Source organism: Hippocampus bargibanti, linkage group LG20, assembly GCF_051943395.1.
Source record: "Hippocampus bargibanti isolate YZ-2025 linkage group LG20, ASM5194339v1, whole genome shotgun sequence".
Lineage (NCBI taxonomy): Eukaryota > Metazoa > Chordata > Actinopteri > Syngnathiformes > Syngnathidae > Hippocampus > Hippocampus bargibanti.
In genome coordinates this window covers 9,874,914-9,896,734 of record NC_142753.1, presented here as the reverse complement: position 1 = coordinate 9,896,734, position 21,821 = coordinate 9,874,914, and the positions used below count along the sequence as shown (strand labels likewise).

The 21,821-nt window shown below is 41.6% G+C and overlaps 3 protein-coding genes across 3 annotated transcripts; 1 reads left to right on the top strand and 2 right to left on the bottom strand.

Moving 5' to 3' along the window:
- Positions 1 to 671: 671 nt before the first annotated feature.
- On the top strand, positions 672 to 10,859 carry klhl43 (kelch-like family member 43). The gene is made up of 7 exons (XM_088986908.1): positions 672 to 828; positions 2,925 to 3,346; positions 3,416 to 3,564; positions 4,335 to 4,681; positions 7,179 to 7,478; positions 8,192 to 8,367; positions 9,279 to 10,859. Exons 2-7 carry the CDS (start codon positions 3,027 to 3,029, stop codon positions 10,099 to 10,101), a joined length of 2,115 nt encoding a protein of 704 aa, XP_088843034.1. The 5' UTR covers positions 672 to 828; positions 2,925 to 3,026; the 3' UTR covers positions 10,102 to 10,859.
- Positions 10,860 to 11,433: 574 nt separating this feature from the next.
- On the bottom strand, positions 11,434 to 14,883 carry rpl11 (ribosomal protein L11). Its single transcript, XM_088986911.1, has 5 exons — positions 14,733 to 14,883; positions 13,545 to 13,651; positions 12,580 to 12,711; positions 12,385 to 12,495; positions 11,434 to 11,520 (listed from the first exon to the last, which is right to left on the bottom strand). Exons 1-5 carry the CDS (start codon positions 14,854 to 14,856, stop codon positions 11,491 to 11,493), a joined length of 504 nt encoding a protein of 167 aa, XP_088843037.1. The 5' UTR covers positions 14,857 to 14,883; the 3' UTR covers positions 11,434 to 11,490.
- Positions 14,884 to 16,539: 1,656 nt separating this feature from the next.
- Positions 16,540 to 21,781, bottom strand: LOC148883106 (elongation factor 1-alpha-like). The gene is made up of 8 exons (XM_088986910.1): positions 21,645 to 21,781; positions 21,038 to 21,190; positions 19,835 to 20,014; positions 19,191 to 19,487; positions 18,450 to 18,600; positions 17,927 to 18,183; positions 17,612 to 17,846; positions 16,540 to 16,887 (listed from the first exon to the last, which is right to left on the bottom strand). The coding sequence occupies exons 2-8, from the start codon at positions 21,179 to 21,181 to the stop codon at positions 16,766 to 16,768; spliced, it is 1,386 nt and encodes a 461-aa protein (XP_088843036.1). The 5' UTR covers positions 21,182 to 21,190; positions 21,645 to 21,781; the 3' UTR covers positions 16,540 to 16,765.
- Between the last annotated feature and the right edge of the window lie 40 nt (positions 21,782 to 21,821).

Genomic DNA, 21,821 nt, shown 5'->3' with positions numbered 1-21,821 from the left:
TATCCAATCTATATTCTTAAAATTATTAATTTCCTTTCAGCATTAAAATAAAAAAGGAACTCTTAAACGTGACCACAATGGTCACAGAAACCGGAAGTATGTCACGGCAGCTGAGGTTTCGGTTGTTTACGTCTGCATGCATGCGATATTTATGGTTCATTTATTTAAATATTTATTTGATTTAAATATGACTGTTATAAAAGAACTAAAAAGTATAATGTAATTGTTGAAAAAAAATGAGTCTTATAATGCTGTACAGATAGTACTGTAATCGTGTCACGATTTGAGACGTTTTTTTTTTGCCTGACCACCTGGGGGCAGCAGATATACTTCAATGAAACGGTTTTATTTAGTGTAGAAAGGGGCAAATTTGAGCTGAAAGGAAATTAGTGATACATTTTACATGTGGCCGAATTGTTTCAACATTTTCCCCCCTGACAAACATACCAACTTTAACTTTGAACAGTCAAATCAATCAAGCCTCAAGTCTGTGGGTGTTGGGTCTGCCAAGCGGGCCTCTTATGGGTTATTTCTGGCAGGGTGGCTCCTGCGGGTGCCTCTATTTGGACATGGAGGTGGTTTGATATGCTCTCAAGGAGACAGCGGTGTCAGCGGGGGTGACATACGTTGAGGGGGGGGGGGGGTTAAAACTGACGTCACAACTGTAGTTTGGTCCCTGCGACATGGACCAACCCATTGACACAACGCAGCACCGTGGTTGAGTGACAAGGAGGAACTGAGCAGTGAGGAATTGGTGAGAACATCAACAAAGCAACAAAAAGGAAGGGGAAAAAAAGAGTGAACGGTCCAAGCAGACAGGAGAGGAAGGTAAACTGAGTCGTTTTTCATTTATTCGATTTTAATCGGGTAACACTCATCGATGAAAAGGTTTCTTCAGCCGTCATCTGTACTTCATTGAAGGTGTCGGACGTTTCACTTCTTATCCGAGAGGCTTCGTCAGCGAACTAGTCTTTTGCTGGTAGTTTCAGCCCTATATATATATATATATATCCTACTGTCCAGACGTGGCGGTGTCGGACTCTGCTATGATTGGTCCCTGCTCTCAGGTTGGGGGGAGCAGAGGACTACTCCCTGCGGCTACACTGATTACTTCTATTATCCTGATTGATTACTTCTATTGCCCTGCCTGAGAATGAGGTCTACGACTGGCCTGATTGCCCCATTTGCCGTGGTATCACCATCATCAGCATAACTAAGCCTAAGCAGTCTGTTGTACGAACGATCCAAATTGAACCTCACCCCACACCATGTCGATTTAGTGAAGGATTTTGCTGTTTTATGATAATAGCTTATTTTACTCCCCTTTCGAACCATCTATTTTCTTTCGCTATGATTTTAACCTCGGGGAACACTGTTTCTAAAGATGTACAGTGGCATAGTAGGCCTAAGTGTAATAAACAAGATTGAGAATGTATTCCTACTTCCATGAAAATTACCACATATGCTAACAAATATTGATGTGGCAATGTTCAAGTGATGGATATTTGAATACAAACTATATTATATTACTATATTAAATCATGAAACATGGATGAACCCAATATCGGGGATGACGAGTAATTTAGCTGCGAATGATGAATGATGTGATATTGTAGCACGTGCGGGTATACTATACAGGGTACTCGTATATCTGCCAAGTGTCTATAAATACTCTGCTGAGATAAGCAAAATTCATGTTTTTGTTTTGGAGGTTGGTGAAAGTGAAGAGTGTGATGATGAAATATATTTTTTTTTTCGCATTTAGCAAGGATACTTATATTTTGGTCTGCTCGACATTTTAAACTAATCCAATGTAACAAGTCCAATTCATAATCTAAAATGACAACATTATTGTGAAAGATAATCAAACACAATCGAAGCCAAGATAGCTAAACAGAGAAAGCCATTTTTATGATAAAATAACACTAGCATATACTACTACTACTAATAGATAGCTAATAATAATAATACATTTCATTTATAAGCACCTGGACGATCGCCGGGGTCAAAGGTCAAGGCTGGATTTCAGTTCATGGGGGAATGAGGTGATTGACAATAATAATAATGATAATAATAATAATACATTTGATTTCTAAGCGACTTTCAAAACTCTCAAGGTCACTTTACAGTCACAGGATAAGTTTTTCTGTGGGTGAGCAGTGGCAGCCACACTCAACCCGGAAGTCACTCAAATAGATAGAAAGCTAGCTAGCTAATAGATAGCTCTCTTTATTGGATTTATAACGAATGCCTTCTGGTTCCACGTACTGATTTCCCCTCTCACGCGAGCGTCTTCACCCTTTCTCCTATGTATTTAGTTTAATTGATTAATTCGATAATTAATTAACTAATAGATTAATTTGTTGAATATTTTTTTTTTTAGTTTTTCACTGTCATTTCCGAATGTATTCGATAATTGAAAATATGACGTGGGGCGCCATTCGCAAATTTGTTCGGGTTTTGGTGTTTTTTTTTTCATGCTTGGGTGCTGATAAAGCGCTGGTCAGACCTCTGGCAATGGCATATTATCAGGCCCATTGCTAATTTTCATTAATATTGTGGAAGTTTTTCTTTAAAAATTGCAAATGAGTATTTTGTGGATCAAAACATAACCATTAAATATGTTGTTTTGTGTTTTTGATGTTACTAATTTGGGAATTAGTAAAAAAAAAAAAAAGCGATCAGTGATTTATACCTCAAATAAAGTTCTGATGTTCTAGGCGGCTTTTCATGCTTACTGTTATTTGAGTATATTAAGAGCGAGTTGGTTATTTAATTGCGGTTACACTGCCTTTAGAATCCAAAGTGACAGCGATTACCCCGATATGAACTTAAGGTGTTCTAGTAGGCTTTTCCTGACACATTTTTTTAGCTCTCATTTTTTGTCGCTTAAATGACAAGTGTGGTTTTCTCCATGTTTGTAGGTGCAAGTTGTTGTGTCCAAAAGTTTCAAAAAGAAGATCTGAAGAAAGATTGGATAAGATCTAAAAGCTCCTATTCTCCTTAGCAACCAACAACAAGTTGAAATGGCCCCCAAGAAGAAGGCGGCGCACCTGAAAAAGTCCTCTCCGGAGGTCCCCCCTCAAGTCGTGACGGAGATGATTGTCTCGCCGACGCTGAAGGTGGAGCGGCGCGGCGAAGGCGTGGTGGTGGTGGTGGAGAGTCCCGCTAAGAAGATCGAGCAGATGGCGGCGTTGGATATCGCACAGCTCAATAGTCTCAACCTGCCCTTACCGCCGCCCGTCCTTAAACCCGGAGAACGAGGCCTGGGACTCGGGAGTGAGCTTACGCGACCTCTACACGGCAACGCGATGTTGGAGGAGCTTAGTAAAATGCGGCAGGAGAAGTGAGTTCGTTAAGAAAAATACAATTCAATGCTATCTGACCTCATTCAACTTGTGACGTTCTTCAACAGGTTCTTGACCGATTTGGAGTTGAGCTGCAAGACTAAATCTTTTGACGTCCACAAGCTGGTGATTTCGTCCATCAGTCAGTATTTCAGGGAGATCCTAGCCAAAGATCCTGATATGAAACGTCTGGAGTTGCCGTCGCTTTCGCCTCTTGGTAAGACTGAAATCGGCTCAGAAATGATGAAGCGTTTGAAGGTTTCTTCAGCCGTCATCTGTACTTCTTTGAAGGTGTCGGACGTTTTCCTCCTCATCCGAAAAGCTTCGTCAGCCAACTAGTCTTTTGCTGGTAGTTTCGGCCCTATATATATATCCCTACTGTCCAGACACGGTGGTGCCAAATTCTGCTATGATTATCCCCTGCTCTCAGGTTGGGGGGATCAGAGGACTACTACATTGATTACTTCTATTGTCCTGCCTGAGTATGATGTCTACGACTGGCCTTATTGCCCCATTTGCTCTGGTATCCGTTTGTAGATTTGTATCCGTGGATCAGGGGGGGAATGGGTGTCATTGTTGTTGTTGCTTTTTCTGCTGTAGCAAAGCGCTAACATGGACAAAAGGCAAATTATGGCCCTCTCGTGGAAGGAAAAAAAAAAAAAAACACAACACTGGCAGAGGTCTGACCAGCGCTTAATCGGCACCCCAGCATGAAACACAAAACCAGAATACATTTGGGAATGGCAGTTATGTATGAATTGTAACTAAATAACTGCAAAAGAGCAATTTTAAAGTCACTAAGGGAAAAGAAAGTGGCAGTAGGGTGGGTGGAAGGAAAGCCTACTAAAACAGCTGAACTTGATTTGGTTTTATTTAAGGCGACGGCAGGTATGTTGTGACTCACATGAATTTGATTGGTTTGTTCTGAATTTGCCGATTTCGTCCGAGTTTGAATGCTGATCGGTTTGATTGGGATCTACCCGTCAGGTCTGGCCAACGTAATCACGTTCGCCTACCTCGGCCGCGTCCACATGTCGCTGTACACGATTGGCTGCACGGTGTCGGCGGCGTCCACCTTGCACATTCCGCACTTGCTCAAAATGTGCACCGACTTCCTTCTGGCCGAGCTCAACGTGCAGACGTGCGTGTACGTGTGGAACATCGCCGCCGCTTACGGCCTGCCGCCGGTGTGCGACGCAGCCCGGCGCTTCGTGTTGGACAACTTTGTGCAGTTCGCCGAGACGCCGCTGTTCACGCGGCTTACGTTGGAGCAGATTTGCGCCTTCCTGCAGGACGATTCGCTGGTGCTGCCATCCGAGATCGTCGCCTTCCAGGTACGCTTTTCCACGATCCATGTTGAAAGGTCTGCTCGGAAATAGCAGAAATAATACAATTTGAAAAAAAAAAGAATCCTTAAAAAAAAAAAAAAAAAAACAAAAAAAAATCAAAATAAGTAAATAAGTACATAAGTAAGTAAATAAGTAAATAAGCAAATAAGTAAATAAGTAAGTAAATAAGTAAATAAGTACATATGTAAGTAAATAAGTAAATAAGTACATATGTAAGTAAATAAGTAAATAAGCAAATAAGTAAATAAGTAAGTAAATGAGTAAATAAGTAAATAAGCAAATAAGTAAGTAAATAAGTAAATAAGTAAATAAGTAAATAAGTAAGTAAATAAGTAAGTAAATAAGTAAATAAGTAAGTAAATAAGTAAGTCAATAAGTAAATAAGTACATATGTAAGTAAATAAGTAAATAAGTAAGTAAATGAGTAAATAAGTAAGTAAATAAGTAAATACGTACATAAGTAAATAAGTAAATGAGTAAATAAATACGCAAATAAACAGATGGGCAGACGTATATAAAAATACATCATTTTAATAAAATAAAATAACTAAATCAATATCAATAAAAAAATAAATAAAAAATAAAGAAATCACAATAACTACATAAAAATATATAAATACATGGATCGATGGATAAATAAATAATTTTAATCAAATAAAACAATTAAATACATATATAAATTAAATAAATAAAAACAACAATAATTAAATAACAAAATAATGTAATATAAATAATAATTTAAATAAAGACACACAAATGTATAAACAAGCAAACAAATACATGAGCTGGATAGATGATAGAAAACGAAATAGGTAATTTTAATAACATAACTAAATAAATATATAAATAAATGAAAAAAATTAAGAGTAAACAAATAACAATATATGTAAAAATAAATACTGTACATATATATATATAAATAAAATAAATAAATGGACATACGAATGAATACCTAAAAAGACGAACAGATGGATGTATAAATAATTTTAGTAAAATTAAAAAACTAAATAAATATATAAACAACTGAAATAAAACAATAACAATAACTACATAAAATAAATGAATACATACATACATACTGATTGCCCCATTTGATCTGGTATCACCTCACCAGCCTAACTAAGCCTATGTTGCCTCAGAAGACGATTGTAGGAACGATCCAAATTGAACCTCACCCCACCACGGCGATTTAGTGAAGGGTTTTGCTGTTTTATGAAAATAGTCTCTTTTACTCCCTTTTCAAACCATCTATTTTCTTTCGCTAAGATTTTAACCTCATTGTCGTCAAATGACGTAAATATATCAAATAAATACGTAAATAAACAAATAAACATACAATTAAACATATGGGCGGCTGTCACCGTGTCACAACAGAACGTGATTGGGGAAGGTGCAGCCCGCCCCTCCCCCCACCACGCCTAACGAACTTCAACTCTATCCGCGCTCCAACAGGGCGAGGAATTTCCGACAGGGCTCGGCGGCCTCACGTCTATTTTCATCCAAGCGTCAAATCAGAACCGAGAGCAGCAGCTGCTGCTCCGGCTTGTGAAACCAAACACTTTTCAATGAAATCAAACAGGTGAACAAGGTTAAAATAGTTGTACTGATAAAAAAAGCGCAGGATAAAATTAATGAAAAATTAAAGTCGCAATTTTATGGTTAAAAAAAAATGATTAAAATCAATTTTAACTATTCAAAGGGGGAAAATGTGTAATCTGCATTTTTTTAAGTGACATTAATTTTTTGATAAAAATTGTCATTCCTCATCTTAACTCATTCACTGCCAGAAGATGCGCAAATAGGTGTCCACTCCAGTGCCAGGGTTTTTGTCATTGTCACTCAAATTGCAGGACCCACAGAATATTGAGTTTTCAGCATTAAATACAGCGTAAGAAACCTTATACTCTCTTCTTTCATCAGGAAAAAAAAAAGAGTTGATTCCTAAGTTATATGGCTCTGGAGTTATATGAGATTGAAATGAGGGTGGCTGTCCAAAATACAATGCAATACATACATATTGGTTTATATAGCGCTTTAACAAAGCGAAAACAAAACGCTGACATGGGAAAAGGGGAAATGCTGCCCCCTTGTGGAAAAGATAAAAAAAACATAGCCAGAGGCCAAGGACAGTGCTTTATCAGCACACAAGCATGAAAAAAACAAAACCCGAATAAATTCAGCAATGGCGCTCTGCGTCACATTTTCAATTCTCGAATTTGAAATTTGTGAATGGCAGTGAATGAGTTAATTCCTAAGTTATATGGGTCTGGAGTTATCTGAGCTTGAAATGGGGGCAGCTGTCCAAAATACAATACATACATATTGATTTATTTCGTGCTTTCATAACAGCTGAAGCTATGACAAGGCGCTAACATGGACAAATGGCAAATGCTGCCCCCCTCGTGGAAGGGAAAAAGGATTCCCAGAGGTCTGACCAGCGCTTTATCTTTTTTTTTTTTTTTTTTCTGACGCGTTTCCCCAGCTGGCCATGAAGTGGCTGGACTTCGAGGCATCCCGTCAGCCATACGCCTCGACGTTGCTGTCTCACGTGCGCCTGGAGACGATCCCGGCGGGCGAGCTGGTGAGCCAGATCCAGACGGTGCCCCGTATGATGCAGGACCCGCATTGCCACCGCCTACTGGTGGACGCCATGAACTACCATCTGCTGCCCCACCAGCAAAACGCCCTTCAGTCCCAGCGCACTCAAATCCGAGGCAGCCAACACGCCCTGATCGCCATCGGCGGGCGTCCGTCTCTTACCGAACGCGCCTTGAGCCGCGAGGTGAGCGATATTTTAGATTTTTTTTTGAATAAACTTTTTAAAAACGCCATTTTCGGTTTTTTTTTTTTTTTTTACACAATTTTGAAAATTTTCTAAAAATATGTATAAAATTTAGAAAATCGTTTTTAATTTTTTTTAGCTAACACCCTGTACCACCATTAGATTAAGAGTTTTGAACGGTGCTTATAAATGAAATGTATTATTATTATTATTATTATTATTATTATTATTATTATTATTAGCTGTCTAGCAGGCTGGCTAGCTATCTAGCTAGCTATCATTTCGCTATCTAGCTGGCTAGGTAGCTATCTATTAGCGACTGTACTGTATCTATTAGCTAGTTTTTTTTTTATTATTAGCATTATCATTTGCTAGCTATTTGGTATCTATTAGCTATCTGGCTGGCTAGCTATCTATTAGCTATCTAGCTGGCTGGCTATCTAGCTAGGTGTCTGTTGGCTATCGATTGGCAAACGAGCTAGCTTTCTATCGATTTGAGTTACTTCCGTGTTGAGTGAACGCTGGCGCGTGTGGCTGCCGCAGCTCACCCACAGAAAAACTTATCCTGTGACTGTAAAGTGAGAGTTTTGAAAGTCGCTTAGAAATCAAATGTATTATTATTATTATTATCATTATTATTATTATTGTCAATCACCTCATTCCCCCATCGAACTGAAATCCAGCCTTGACCTTTGACCCCGGCGATCGTCCAGGTGCTGTGGCGGGAGCCCCGTGAGGGAGGGGCGGCTTGGCGTCACCTTACGCAGCTGCCGGCCAAAAGCTTCAACCAGTGTGTGGCGGTCATGGATGGCTTCCTGTACGTGGCGGGCGGCGAGGACCAGAACGACGCCCGCAACCAGGCTAAGCACGCCGTCAGCACTCTAAGCAGGTGAAACGCAGATGACAAACACACACATATTGTTTATATAAAGCCACTTTGTTCAAAATGTGAGCATAAAACAAAAGAAACAAAAGAAACAAAGGGATAAATTAACTCATTCACTGCCAGAGGGTATGAAAAAAAATTGTCCCATCCAGTGCCAGGGCTTTTGTCATTGTCACTCAAATTCCAGGTTCCAGGTATTTTGGTCCTCTATTCCCCACCGCCAGTCCTCGGTTAAAGCCATGTGATTGGTCAAGAACGCAGCAGTGAGGGGAGGTGGTTTAAACATTAAAGAGACAGGCAGACGGCAGTGAGAGGGTTTCAACTTTGATAGATCAAAGGCAGAGTGTAGACTGCAAGGTTAAAATATCCCATCAATCAGGCTCCACAAACAACCACACACAAGCCATCTGTACACTTGATGCAAAAAGCTATCAACCCAGCTAAATAGAACACCATTGATGAAGAACTAGATAAAATTATCGCAGAGAAAGCACCTACAAGGGATCATTCCTTAAGATGGTGAAAGAAGGCTACATACTTCATCAAATGCTGATGAAACCAGCCACTCCATTCCATCAAGACATCAACGACCATCACAAAGGTCAATAAAACAACTTCATTATACATTACTTTATTTAATTATAATACCATAGCACATTTATTAGACATAAAATAATGTATATTTTATGCAGTTTCAAGGCTTATTTAGTAGCAAATTATGTTTTATGGGGACCTGGGAACAGATTATTCTCATTTTAATGGTTTCCTATGGGAAATTATTTTTTGGGATACACACTTTTCACCTTACACACTTCTGTCTGGGAACCAATTAAGTTCGTAAGCCAAGATATCAGTGGGGTGAAATAAAAGTCGTGATGATGACCACTCCCATTTTCTTTTGTCTTACCTTGAAGGTATGACCCTCGCTTCAATACTTGGCTCCACCTGGCCAACATGAGGCAACGCCGCACGCACTTCTCACTCTCAGCCAGCGGGGGGCGCCTTTTCGCCATTGGTGGCCGTAACATGGAGGGCCTGCTGGCCACTGTGGAAAGCTACCTGCCCTCGGCCAACGCCTGGCAGATGCGAGCCCCCATGGAGGTGCCACGCTGCTGCCACTCCAGCGCCACGCTTCCGTCAGGCGACATCCTGGTGACCGGCGGCTACATCAACTGCGCCTACTCGCGCTCTGTGGCCTGCTACAGCGTGGAGGGCGACACTTGGACTGACAAGCCTGCCTTGGAGACGCCACGCGGCTGGCATTGCTCCGCCACTCTCGGCGGGAAGGTGTACGTAGTGGGCGGTAGCCAGCTGGGGCCTAGCGGGGAGCGGGTGGACGTCCTGGCCGTGGAGGTGTTCTCCCCTGAGGGCGACGGGAGGTGGAGTCGCGCCGCCCCGCTACCAGTGGGGGTGAGCACGGCCGGTTTGTCCACTCTGGGGCCCGACAAGCTGTACGTCATTGGAGGCTGGAACGAAGCGGAGAAGCGTTACAAGTCAGCAGTCCAAACCTACAACCCAGCGACGGACAGCTGGGGCCGCGGCGAGGACCTGCCGGAACCCACGGTGGGGGTGTCGTGTTGCGCGCTGACCCTGCCTCCGAGACAGGCGCCGCGCCGCCAGCAACATCGCAACACGCCGGGCCATGAGGAGTCGCAGGTGCAACAGCAGCAGACGGCCGGGAAGAACCGAAGCCGGGAAGGCAGTGTTCCGCCCGCGTCACTAAGCGTCACGGCATGAGAATTATAATTTGGATTTTTCAATGTGAACATTAGAAAATGACATAAAAAAACAAATAATCTGCAATAAAAAATTGAAATTTCTGGTTAATAATCAAAATCGAAAACAATAGCATTTAGCGGGAATTTCATTTACATTACTTTGAGAGGAAATCAAGAATAATAAGCCCAGGGGTCGTTTGAGACATTTTTCACCATACATGAAAATCACAAAGTTGCCATCTTGCTTTTTATCTATCTCGCTAGCTATCTGGTTATTAAGCTCGCTATATATTTGCTATCTCGCTGGCTATCCATTAGCTATCTAGCTAGCTAACCGCGTTGTCAAGCATGCATTGATTTATTTGCCTCTATGTTTATTTATTGGCTATCTATTTGCTATCTAGTTAGCTATCTAGCTAGTAGTTATTAACGATATTAGCTAGCTTTCTATTTGAGTTACTTCCAGGTTGCGTGTACGCTGGCGTTATTAAAAATGAAACAGGAAGAGTTTAAAGAGGTTGGAATGTGAAGTCAAGTTGTGTCTTTGATGAGGAACGTAGCCTTCTTTCACCATCTTGAGGAATGATCCCTTGTAGGTGCTTTTTCGGTGATAATTGTATCTAGTTCCTCATCAATTATGTTCTGTTTAGCTGGGTTGATAGCTTTGTTGCATCAACTGTACAGATGGCTTGTGCGGGTTATTTGTGGAGCCTGATTGATGGAATATTTTAACCTTGCAGTCTACACTTTGCCTTTAAACGATCAAAGTTGAAACTCTCTCATTGTCGTCTGCCTTTCTCTAACGTTTAAACCACCTCCCCTCATTGCTGCGTTCTTGACCAATCACGTGGCTTTAACCGAAGACTGGCGGCAGGGAATAAATAGAGGACAAAAACAGTCGCTGCCATTTTGTTGTTAGAAGAACGGGCTCGTTCGCAGACGACACATCACTCATTGAGGCAGATCCGTGTGTATCCTGAAAAAAGTTTGTATGCCAAGGTAAAATGTTTCTTGTCATGTCATTACAAGAGAAAGAAAAGTGGAAGAACAGTCAGCCGATAACGCGACTTGACATCAGAAACTGAATAAAAACATTTTAAAAAAAGCTGCCTTCTCTATTGTCCTCACATGAGCATGCTGGGAAAGGAAGCGCATGTTAAAATCGGGTTTTGAAAATTGAGCGAATTTGTAACATGGCAAAAGCAAATCGCAAAACAAAAGTTAAAAAAACAAAAAAACAAACTTGAATCAAACCGTACAAATCTGCATTTATTTACAACATTCGTGACGCTTTTGTGATCAAAACCACCTGTGACTTCAAAATAAAAGCAATGAAAATAAAGACAGGACCTTTCTAATCGTTTAGAATTTTTATTACTTTCTTACAAAGATGTCCACGGTGATCCTTTTACTTGCCAGGGAGGATGACTCCATCGTACTGAAACAACAACAGAAGACAAAAGTGCGGTCGAGGAGTTAGTAAAGGCGCACCTTCAATGAATCGATGAAAAGGTTTCTTCAGCCATCATCTTTACTTCTTTGAAGGTGTCTGGCGTGTCGCTCATCTGAGAAGCTTTGTCAGCGAACTAAAATTTTGCTGGTAGCTCTGGCCCTATATATATCCCTAATGTCCAGAGGTGGTGGTGCCAGACCTATGCTTTGATAAGTCCCTGCTCTAAGGTTGGAGGGAGCAGAGGACTATTCCCTGAAGCTAAACTGCTTACTTCTTTTGTCCTGACTGATTATGGTCTCTGACTGGCCCTGATTGTCTTATTCGCCCTGGTATCGCCTCATCAGCATGATTAAGCATATGTGGTAATGATTTATGAATTCTGTTTGGACAGAATACCAGCTAAATGTGAGTAGGCTGACGAAGCTTCTCGGATGAGGAGCGAAATGTCCGCCACCTTCAAAGAAGTACGGATGACGGCTAAAGAAACCTTTTCATCGATGGACCACTCCTGTACGACAGAGCTTACACATACCTTCAATGAATGAAAACAACTTTTGCAAATATATAAAACTTGTCCAAGTATAAGGCACACCACATCATAAGGTACTACAGTAGAGGTTGGGGTTACGTTTTACATATCCCAGCATGCATTGCGCACCACTTTTTCGACAGGGGGAAATGGAGTCGGTGGCTTCTGACAGCCCAATATTACTTCATATATAAGGTGCACCTGCGTATAAGGTGCAGGGTCATCTTTGGAAGAAAATGAACGCTTTTGGGTGCGCCTTATACACGGGAAAATACGGTACCCGTTGAGCGTGTGTGTGTGTGTGTGTGTGCCGCACTGACTTTTTGCTGGAACCAGCGCATGGACTCCTCTTTGCGGATGCGGTGTTTGAAGCCGATGCGGCCGCGTTTCCGCTTCTTGTCAGCGACACTGAAGCCTGGTCGCCCCATAACCTGAACGCCACAGTTGAGTCAGTAAAATAAAGCCCACCCAAGATCCAAAGAACCAGCCAAGTGCCTCGCCCCCAAGTCACGTACCACGTAGAAGTCCAGTCCGTAGATGCCGATGCTGGGGTCGTACTTGATACCCAGGTCGATGTGCTCCTGAATGCCAAAGCCAAAATTCCCCGTGTCGGAGAAGTTGTTTTTTCTCAGCTCGTACTCACGCACCTGCGGGACACGGGTCACTTTCACTAAGCACTGTACCAAACTTTAATAATACGCCAATGCATATGTAGGACTATCGCTGCTTGGAATTGAAGCGGATTTATTTGGGACAGGAGATGTGAGACAATCTCTTTTTGTCAATGGATACTACAGCTTCGTGTTTGCTGCGATCAAAACTTAGCTCGTAGAAGACGTGTGCACCACCATGATGTCTCTGATCCACTGGTAAAAAGGAGGCTTTCATCCTCTCCTTTTTCATCGAGAACTGCTTCATGTAAGGAAGTGTCTCGTATTCAAACATCGTAGAGTACATGAAGAAAGTTGTTAAGACTGCACAACTGTCCAGGTTTTTTATGTTCCTGTTGTTTATTATTTTACTTTGTGTTGACTATTATGGGAAGAGTTTTGTGAAAGCTGTCGTGTAGCTGTGTGTCTCTCTCTTGTTTCTATTTATAATTGTATTTTAATTGTTTTATTCTATTTGTGATTGGATTGGATTGGATTTGCCTTTATTAGTCTCACAGTGGAGAAATTTACATTTCACAGCAGCAAATATATATGATATGATATGTATATTTGTGATATATATATGTGTGTATTTTATGTATTATAGTACCTAGGCTTGTCTGTGACTGTAAAGTGTGCTTGAGAGCTTTGAAAGGCGCTTAAAATGTCATGTATTATTAGATTATTATTAAAAAAATCCTTTCAAAGCTAAACGGTCCATATTGCGCCTGCGCAAAAAAAAAAATGATTAAGAGATTTTAACAAAGAAAATGTCAAAAAGCGATATCTCAGCTTGCGATTGCCAGACGCGCGCACACACACCAACACACCCTGAGTCCTTTCTCCAGGATCTCCTCGGCTTTGGCGCCGCGGACGGTGCAGTGGACGGCAATCTTCTCGTTTCTGCGGATGCCGAACGACCTCACTGTGTAGCGAGCTGCAACCAACACGGAAAAAGATGACAGGTGTGGGGGGAAAAAAAAGGAGCAAGCAAGAGTGATTTATTATCATGATCCAACGATGGGGGAAGTGGAATAAACTAAACGTTATTGGGGGTGAGGACCATTCAACTTCAAAATAAAATGAAGTTCAATTTCTTGATTGCAACGTGATCGCAATACAGTGATACCTCACCTCAAGAACTTGATTGGTTCCCAGACAGAGCGTGTAAGAAGAAAAGTGTGTATCCCAAAAAATAATTTCCCATAGGAAACCATTAAAATGAGAATAATCCGTTCCCAGGTCCCCATAAAACATAATTTTCTACTTTATAATTTTCTAAGCCTTAAAACTATGCAAAATATATCTTATTTTATGTGTAATAAATGTTATTACAATTAAATAAATAAACTGTACTGTCTAATAAAGCCTTTGTGATTGTCGTTGATGGCTTGATGGAATGGAGTGGCCGGTTTCCTCAGCTTGAAACACACACACAAACATGAGGAACGTAGCCTTCTTCTTTCACCATCTTGAGGAATGATCCCTTGTAGGTGCTTTCTCTGCGATAATTTTATCTAGTTCCTCATCAATTGTGTTCTGTTTAGCTGGGTTGATAGCTTTGTTGTATCAACTGTACAAATGGCTTGTGCGGGTTATATGTGGAGCCCGATTGATGGGAATTTTAACCTTGCAGTCTACACTCTGCCTTTGACTATAAAAGTTGAAACAATTCCAAATTTCACTGTTTTGTATCCATGTTCACACTCTCCGTCGTCTGTCTGTCTCTTTAATGTTTAAACCACATCCCCTCACTCGAAGAATGTGGGTGTGGAAAAATAGTCCGCCAGCCACCTGTTCAACTGTGTGGTTTGGTGTTCATCCGCTGAAAACTAGTATTCCAGCCACTGTGGTTTGCTGTGTGATTTGGTTCGTCTGCCGAAAACGAGTTCATTAGCCAAGACTATATGCTCTTGAATCTAATGTTCATAAAGCGAAAAGTTTGTGAGCTAAGGCGTTTGTAAGCTGAGGTATCACTGTACCTTTCCCTCATTTGCCATGACAGCCAGAGCGCTTACCCTTGGAGAAGACAGGAGTCTGTCCCGTAAGCTGCTCTAGCACTTTTGCAGCACGGGTCAGCCTGTCGCCGCTTTCGCCCACGCAAATGTTCAGGCAGAGTTTGCGGATGCGCAACTCCTTCATGGGGTTCTCCTTCTTTTCACCTTGTTCCTGATAGAAACAACAGTGGATGCATGACAGCAAAAGAGACAATGACAGCTCACTGCTATGCACTTCTGCCTGCAGATTTGAGGATTGAAAATGTTTCATGCATTTGTCATATATTATAGTGGGTGTGAGGGCAAGTAATAGAACAAATGCTGTTCAATAAAATCAAACTCACATTTAAGATTTAAAACCACCTATTGTCAATTCCCAGATTTCGGGCTAAGCGGCAATTGTGTTTGGCACTTCCGTATATTGGGAAGACCTTTTTTGTTGTAAATTGTGGTTGAAGATTTTTCTCTTATATGAAGCATGTGCATGGCTGAAATAAAGGTTTGGAAACATTGGCGAACATGCACGGACATATCCCCGCTGATCGCTTCAGCGTAGTGTCTGAGGTGCAACAGAGGTAGACTAAAAGCGACATGTTGCTTTCGTCAAATTAAAAATAAATAAATCAACACTTGCGAAGAACCGCGTTCTAAACGCGATCTTTACTTGTTTGTGAGGAGCTAACTTTGGGCTCCATTTTCCGGCAATTAGCTTTAGCCACTTTCCATATTTCCGGGAATTTAAATCTGTCAATCGTCGGAGTACGACGCCAGATGTTTCGTTGATAAAAGTATCTAATTATCCGTGGACAAAACAGCCACTCATACGTGTCCGTAGCTCCGATGTTTGCGGATTTCGACGGAGTCTTCATAGGGGTTCGTTCGTATGCGTTCACGGACTACTCACCGCCATGTTAGAGCACTTGAAGAGAACGTAAGACTTCCGGTGACGAACATTTATATGTTCGTGCGGCGTTGAAAACAGTCCGATGAAAGATCACGACATAAAACGTACGTTCCATACTTGCATTAAACTAACATCAGCAAAAATAATAGAAATCATAATAATATCATAATAAGCGATCGTATATCAAATGTAGACTATGATAGAATAACACACTACAGGACGACTCAGAAACGGATCAAAAATGTATTCTAAATACACATTTTATGAATATTAGGGAATTTGTCAGCAGTATAGCAGTATATTTACGTCCCATTTTGTATTAATATGACTACATCATAATTTGTAATTTGCTCAAGAAGACCTCAACAGTAGTGTGCAACCAGACGAGCATCTTCTGCTCTCTGTTTCTGGGCACCCCATATGGGTTAAACATAATAATAATACATTTAATTTATAAGCGCCTTTCAAAACTCTCAAGGACACTTTAAAGTCACAGGATCAGTTTTTCTGTGGGTGAGCAGCGGGAGCCACATGCGCCAGCGTTTACTCAACCCGGAATAACTCAACTAGATTGAAAGTTACCTAGATAGCGAATAGATAACTAATATATAGCTAGCTAGCCAATAGCTGGCTAGCTAGCCAATAGATAGCTAGCTAGCCAATAGATAGCTAGCCAGCCAATAGATAGCCAGCCAATAGCTATCTAGATAGCTTTCTTATAGCTTATAGATAGCAAATATATAGCTAGCTAGCCAAAAAATAGCAACCAGATAGCCAGCTAGATCGCGATTGGCGAGATTGGATTCGCCAAGTTGTCTGGAAATTAGATTTGATATATGTTCATCCATTGGTTGACAGACTTTCAACGATAAGACCTGATGTGCTAATATGTTCCCTTGGAAAAGACAAAAAAGACAAACTTGATTTGACCAAAACATTAGGCGTTTATTTTTCTGACTTCAATGTAACAGTAAGATCGCATTCATTCCAAAAAAAAGGAAAGCGCGTTCCTCCTTTTCCGACGGACACTTTTCCAATGAGTTTTAATAAGCAGAAGCCAGTCCTTGAGGAGTAAACTAATCAGAGGAGAAAACAACCAGGTGAAGGACGCTTTTGTGACATTTTGTCGCGCACTCCGCATGATGTCGATTCATTTTTTCTGTGCCTTCTGTGCGGACTTGGTGACCTTTCCGCCGGTGGTGTCAGACTTAGTCACTGACTTGATGACGCCGACGGCCACCGTCTGCCTCATGTCCCGCACCGCAAACCGGCCTGCGAAGACAAGCAAAAGGGGTGTTAAATTAGCAATTGCAGCATCATCACCCTTAAAGTATTTATTTCAATAAACATAATCATCACAGGCAGATATTCTTTATCCTCTGAAAAAAATGTCTACTACAATAGCTCGCTATATAGCTATCTATCTATCCATCTAGCTCACTATGTAGCCATCTATCTCGCTATGTAGCCATCTGTCCATCAAGCTAGATAATAATAATAATAATAATAATAATAATAATAATAATAATAATAATAATAATCACTCAAATCGATAGAAAGCTAGCTAATAGATAGCCAGCTAAACAGCTAGCCATCTAATAGATAGCTAGCTATCTCGCTAATAGATAGCTACTCGGTAGCCAGCTAACTAGCTATTTAGCTAATTAATAGCTAGCTAGCCGGATAGATAGATAAATAATAATATAGCTATATAGCTAGCTAGCTATCTAACCTATCCTATGACTGTAAACTGACCTTGAGAGTTTTGAAAGGCACTTATAAATGAAATGTATTATTGTCATAATTATTAGCTATCTATTAGCTAGCTAGCTTTCTATCTATTTGAGTTACTTCCGGGTTGAGTGAACGCTGGGGCATACGGCTGCCGCTGTTATTATTATTATTATTATTATTATTATTATTATTATTATGAATGTCAGACAGTAGTAAAGTAAAGTCTGTGCCATCACAATGCGGATAGTCAAAGGGGACTCACCAAGTGGTGCGTATTCAGCGAAAGACTCCACCACCATGGGCTTTTGGGGGACCATCTTGACAATGGCGGCATCTCCGGATTTGACAAACTTGGGGTTGTCCTCAAGCTTCTTGCCGGAACGTCGGTCGATCTTCTCAACGAGCTCCTTGAACTTGCATGCGATGTGAGCGGTGTGGCAGTCCAGCACGGGGGCGTAACCCTCATTGATCTGGCCCGGGTGGTTCAGGATAATGACCTAGCACGAGGGGGGGGGGGGGGAGTGGGGTTTTGTTTTGGGCTGAACGCAAATCAAATTGTTGTTGTTTTTTGCCTCACCTGAGCATTGAAGTCAGCGGCACCCTTGGGTGGGTCGTTCTTGGTATCGCCTGCAACGAAACCGCGACGGATCTCCTTGACCGAAACGTTTTTGACGTTGAAGCCGACGTTGTCGCCAGGAACGGCTTCGGGGAGGGACTCGTGGTGCATCTCCACAGACTTGACCTCGGTGGTCAGGTCACAGGGAGCGAAGGTGACGACCATGCCGGGCTTTAGTATGCCGGTCTCCACGCGGCCAACGGGGACGGTTCCGATACCTGAGCGTGAGCGGGAATACAGTGCTTACGAACTTAATTGGTTCCCAGACAGAGTGTGTTAGGCGAAAAGTGTGTATCCCAAAAATTAATTTCCCATAGGAAACCATTAAAATGAGAATAATCCGTTCCCAGGTCCCCATAAAACACAATTTTCTACTTTCTAATTTTTCTAAGCCTTAAAACTACACAAAATATACCTTATTGTATGTATAATAAATGTAAACTCAAAGTATTATATGTGGCATTGGAATTGGTTCAGGACTTACCTCCAATTTTGTAGACATCCTGCAATGGCAGACGGAGGGGCTTTGTGGTGGGACGTGAGGGGGGGAGGATGGAATCCAAAGCATCCAGCAGAGTGGTGCCATTGGCATTGCCCTCCTTGCGCTCAATCTTCCAGCCCTTGAACCAGCCCATCTAACCAAGACAAACAAATGTTAAATTCCGAAGAATAAGAAATTATCATATTTAATGCTGTCAGTTTCATGCTGTTATATGCTTAGTCAACATGTGTGACTGGAATACACAATTGAAGCACAGACAACCTGGGGTCAATCTGAGGTCAACAGACACAGCTTGTTAAACTATCTTCAACACCTTGGAGATCTGGCATTGGAAGAATTTAGGACTCCTTTATCACAGAAGCAATTTACGACTTGAAACTCCTTCACAGGAAGAGCTCATTAGCCAGGTTACAAATGTATCAGTTCATGGAAAAGACTTTTATTGTTTACAGCTGTTCGTGCTTAGTACTCAAGAAGTGTGGTATTCTAATCAAGAAAACTATGTTTTACTAATGTATCACTTAAATTTGCATATACTCTCAATAAATAGCTTGGAAGAGGGCTGCAGAATTCAGACGTCTGTCATGAATGGCTGCGTCTCCTGCCGGCAGTAAAGACAATGTTTCTGGGTTCGAGTCTTCATCTACAGTGTCCGATCGAACATCTCTGACAAATTCCCATTCACGGTTATTGACAAATCAACATGTAGGAGCCGCTTATCACCTTGTCACTGGCCTCCAGCATGTTGTCTCCATGCCACCCAGAGATGGGGACGAAAGCAACAGCTTTGGGGTTGTATCCGATCTTCTTGATGTATTCGCCGACTTCCTTTTGGATTTCCTCAAAACGTGCCTGACTGTAGGGTGGCTCGGTGGAGTCCATCTTGTTGACTCCAACGATGAGCTGCTTCACACCCAGCGTGTAAGCCAACAGGGCGTGCTCACGGGTTTGTCCGTTCTTGGAGATTCCAGCCTCAAACTCGCCGACGCCGGCAGCGACGATCAGCACGGCGCAGTCGGCCTAGGATTTATTCAAATGAATTGTCAATGTCATGTAAAAAATGTACATTGCTCTATTAGCTATCGAGCTAGCTAGCTCTCTATTTGCTATCTAGCTATTGGCTTTCGAGCTGGCTAGCTGGCTCTCTGTTTGCTATCTAGCTGGCTATCAATCTAGCTATTAGCTATCTGTTAACTTGCAAGCTAGCTTTCTATCTGTTTGAGTTTCTTTTGGGTTAAGTGAACGCTGGCGCGTTTGGCTGCCGCTGCTCACCCACAAAAAAAAAAACTGATCATGTGACTGTAAAGTAACCTTGAGAGTTAACAATGTCAACTGTGCACAGCGCACGTGTTGATTTTTCAAAGTACCTGAGAGGTGCCAGTAATCATGTTCTTGATGAAGTCGCGATGTCCAGGGGCGTCGATGACTGTCACGTAGAATTTTACGGTCTCAAACTTCCACAGAGCAATGTCGATGGTGATACCGCGTTCCCGTTCCGCCTTCAGTTTGTCCAGAACCCAGGCGTACTTGAAGGAGCCCTTGCCCATCTGGTTTAGGAGGGGAAAAAAAAAAACGGATTTACTATCTGGCACAGGTGTGAAAGTAAAGGCCCGGGGGCCAAATCCGGCCCGCCACACCGTTTTGTTCGGCCCGCGAAGGCAAATGTAACTTGTGAAATTTCATGATGCTAACGAAAGTCCCAACCAAAATGTAAAATTGTCCCATGTCAACCACAATAGTCTTTATTTTTTTATTTCAAATTTGAAAACTAGTCATTTATCAATTTGTTGTGCGCTCTATATGTAATATGAGGAAGGAATTAAACATTCTAATGTCTTTCCTAAATTCATTGCTATATGACATTCGACTCAGCATGATTCCAACTTGGTTTCACTCCTATCTTTGTGACTTTATTATTCTCTGTATGTAATAGCTGTCTATGTTAAACGCTTTTTACAGCTTCAGCTGGTAAAGCTATAAATCAATATGTATTGTATGAATTGGGAAATTCTGTCTGAAAAAAAAAGGTAAAAAATATTAAATACGAATGCTGAAGGGTTGCTAAAAAATGTCAATGTGTTTGCAGATGTTTGCACAACCTCCCATAGCTGATATGCGGTGATGTTAGGAATGAACCTACCACAGCCATCGTCATCTTGAGTTATTACAAAATTGGCCAAAACGTAATGCCCTCCAACTAAACAAAATAAATTGTTCTGTCATGCTTCCCTGGACGGTTTTTTTGGTCAGCAAGATAGTTATCTCACCACCCCGGTGGGTTTTCAGAGCTTTCAGCCGCTCTGCTCTCAAACTCCGGAACTTTAAAATCCCACCTCAAAACGCATCTGTTTACAATTGCATTCGTGGTCTAGTTTAATCATTTATTTTATTATTTATCGTTTTATTGTTCTTTTAATTGTAAAGTGTCATTAGGTGTTCAGAAAGGCGCTTGTAAATTAAATGTATTATGATAGCAGTCGGTGGAGGGTACGAATTGCGACAGTAGGTGGCACTAACAGCCAATAAATGAAAAGTGGAAGGTAAAGGGAAAAAAAACAAAAATGACCAACCTCGGCTGCTTCTTTCTCGAACTTCTCGATGGCTCTTTTGTCGATTCCGCCGCATTTGTAGATCAAATGACCGGTGGTGGTGGACTTTCCGGAGTCGACGTGGCCAATGACCACGAGGTTGATATGGGTCTTTTCCTTGACCATTTTGAGCGACTTGAACGAGAAAGATCATTTTTTTGGGGCAATGAGGCTCTACAATAAAACACGTTTGCAAAACGAAGCTAATGTAACATGTCTATCGATCCTTTCGTTAATTCGGTTTATCATTTCTCAATAGGGGCCACACCTTCGCAAATCACGTGGTCTGCCTCCATGTTGCGTCGCTGCCGCCGCCATGTTGTCACGTCCGAACTGAAGCTGGTGCTCGTACACGGCGGCGGTGGCGCGCATTTGGATGGTACATAATCGACGTAAGAAAAAGTCTGATAACTACAAGTCGGACCCTCAATGTCCAACGTTGAACTCGTTATCAAATTAAGAGTATTTCCAATTGAAATATTTTGTTACATTTGTTCAGCAACAGAGATACAATATCCCACACACATTTTCCATCGTTGCTACCTTAACAATTCAATTTCATGGTAATGAAATTATACCATGTACTAACCTGTTAAAGCCAAAAGGTAGTCCACCTGGGTGCGAATTAGTGGGGAAAAAGAACGAGGCGGAAATACCTGAGGCTTTTATACACAAACAGGAACAGGGTGGAGTCAGTCCCCTAACCTGTCATCATTTCAGTAACCGGAGTCGTCACAGGGCTGACATGTACACCAGAGAAACTGGC

Bases quoted from the DNA above. Each gene is read 5' to 3' on its own strand.
- klhl43 (XM_088986908.1), top strand. From the start codon at position 3,027: ATGGCCCCCAAGAAGAAGGCGGCGCACCTGAAAAAGTCCTCTCCGGAG. The intron at 3,565-4,334 runs GTAAGACTGAAA...TCTACCCGTCAG, and splicing joins GCCGTCGCTTTCGCCTCTTG to GTCTGGCCAACGTAATCACG. The intron at 7,479-8,191 runs GTGAGCGATATT...GCGATCGTCCAG, and splicing joins AACGCGCCTTGAGCCGCGAG to GTGCTGTGGCGGGAGCCCCG.
- rpl11 (XM_088986911.1), bottom strand. From the start codon at position 14,856: ATGAAGGAGTTGCGCATCCGCAAACTCTGCCTGAACATTTGCGTGGGC. The intron at 12,712-13,544 runs GTGTGTTGGTGT...CGTGTCCCGCAG, and splicing joins TCCTGGAGAAAGGACTCAGG to GTGCGTGAGTACGAGCTGAG. The intron at 11,521-12,384 runs GTCAGTGCGGCA...TTGTTGTTTCAG, and splicing joins TGCGCTGGTTCCAGCAAAAA to TACGATGGAGTCATCCTCCC.
- LOC148883106 (XM_088986910.1), bottom strand. From the start codon at position 21,181: ATGGTCAAGGAAAAGACCCATATCAACCTCGTGGTCATTGGCCACGTC. The intron at 18,601-19,190 runs GTGATAAGCGGC...TGTCTTGGTTAG, and splicing joins TGCTGGAGGCCAGTGACAAG to ATGGGCTGGTTCAAGGGCTG. The intron at 18,184-18,449 runs GTAAGTCCTGAA...GCTCACGCTCAG, and splicing joins GGATGTCTACAAAATTGGAG to GTATCGGAACCGTCCCCGTT.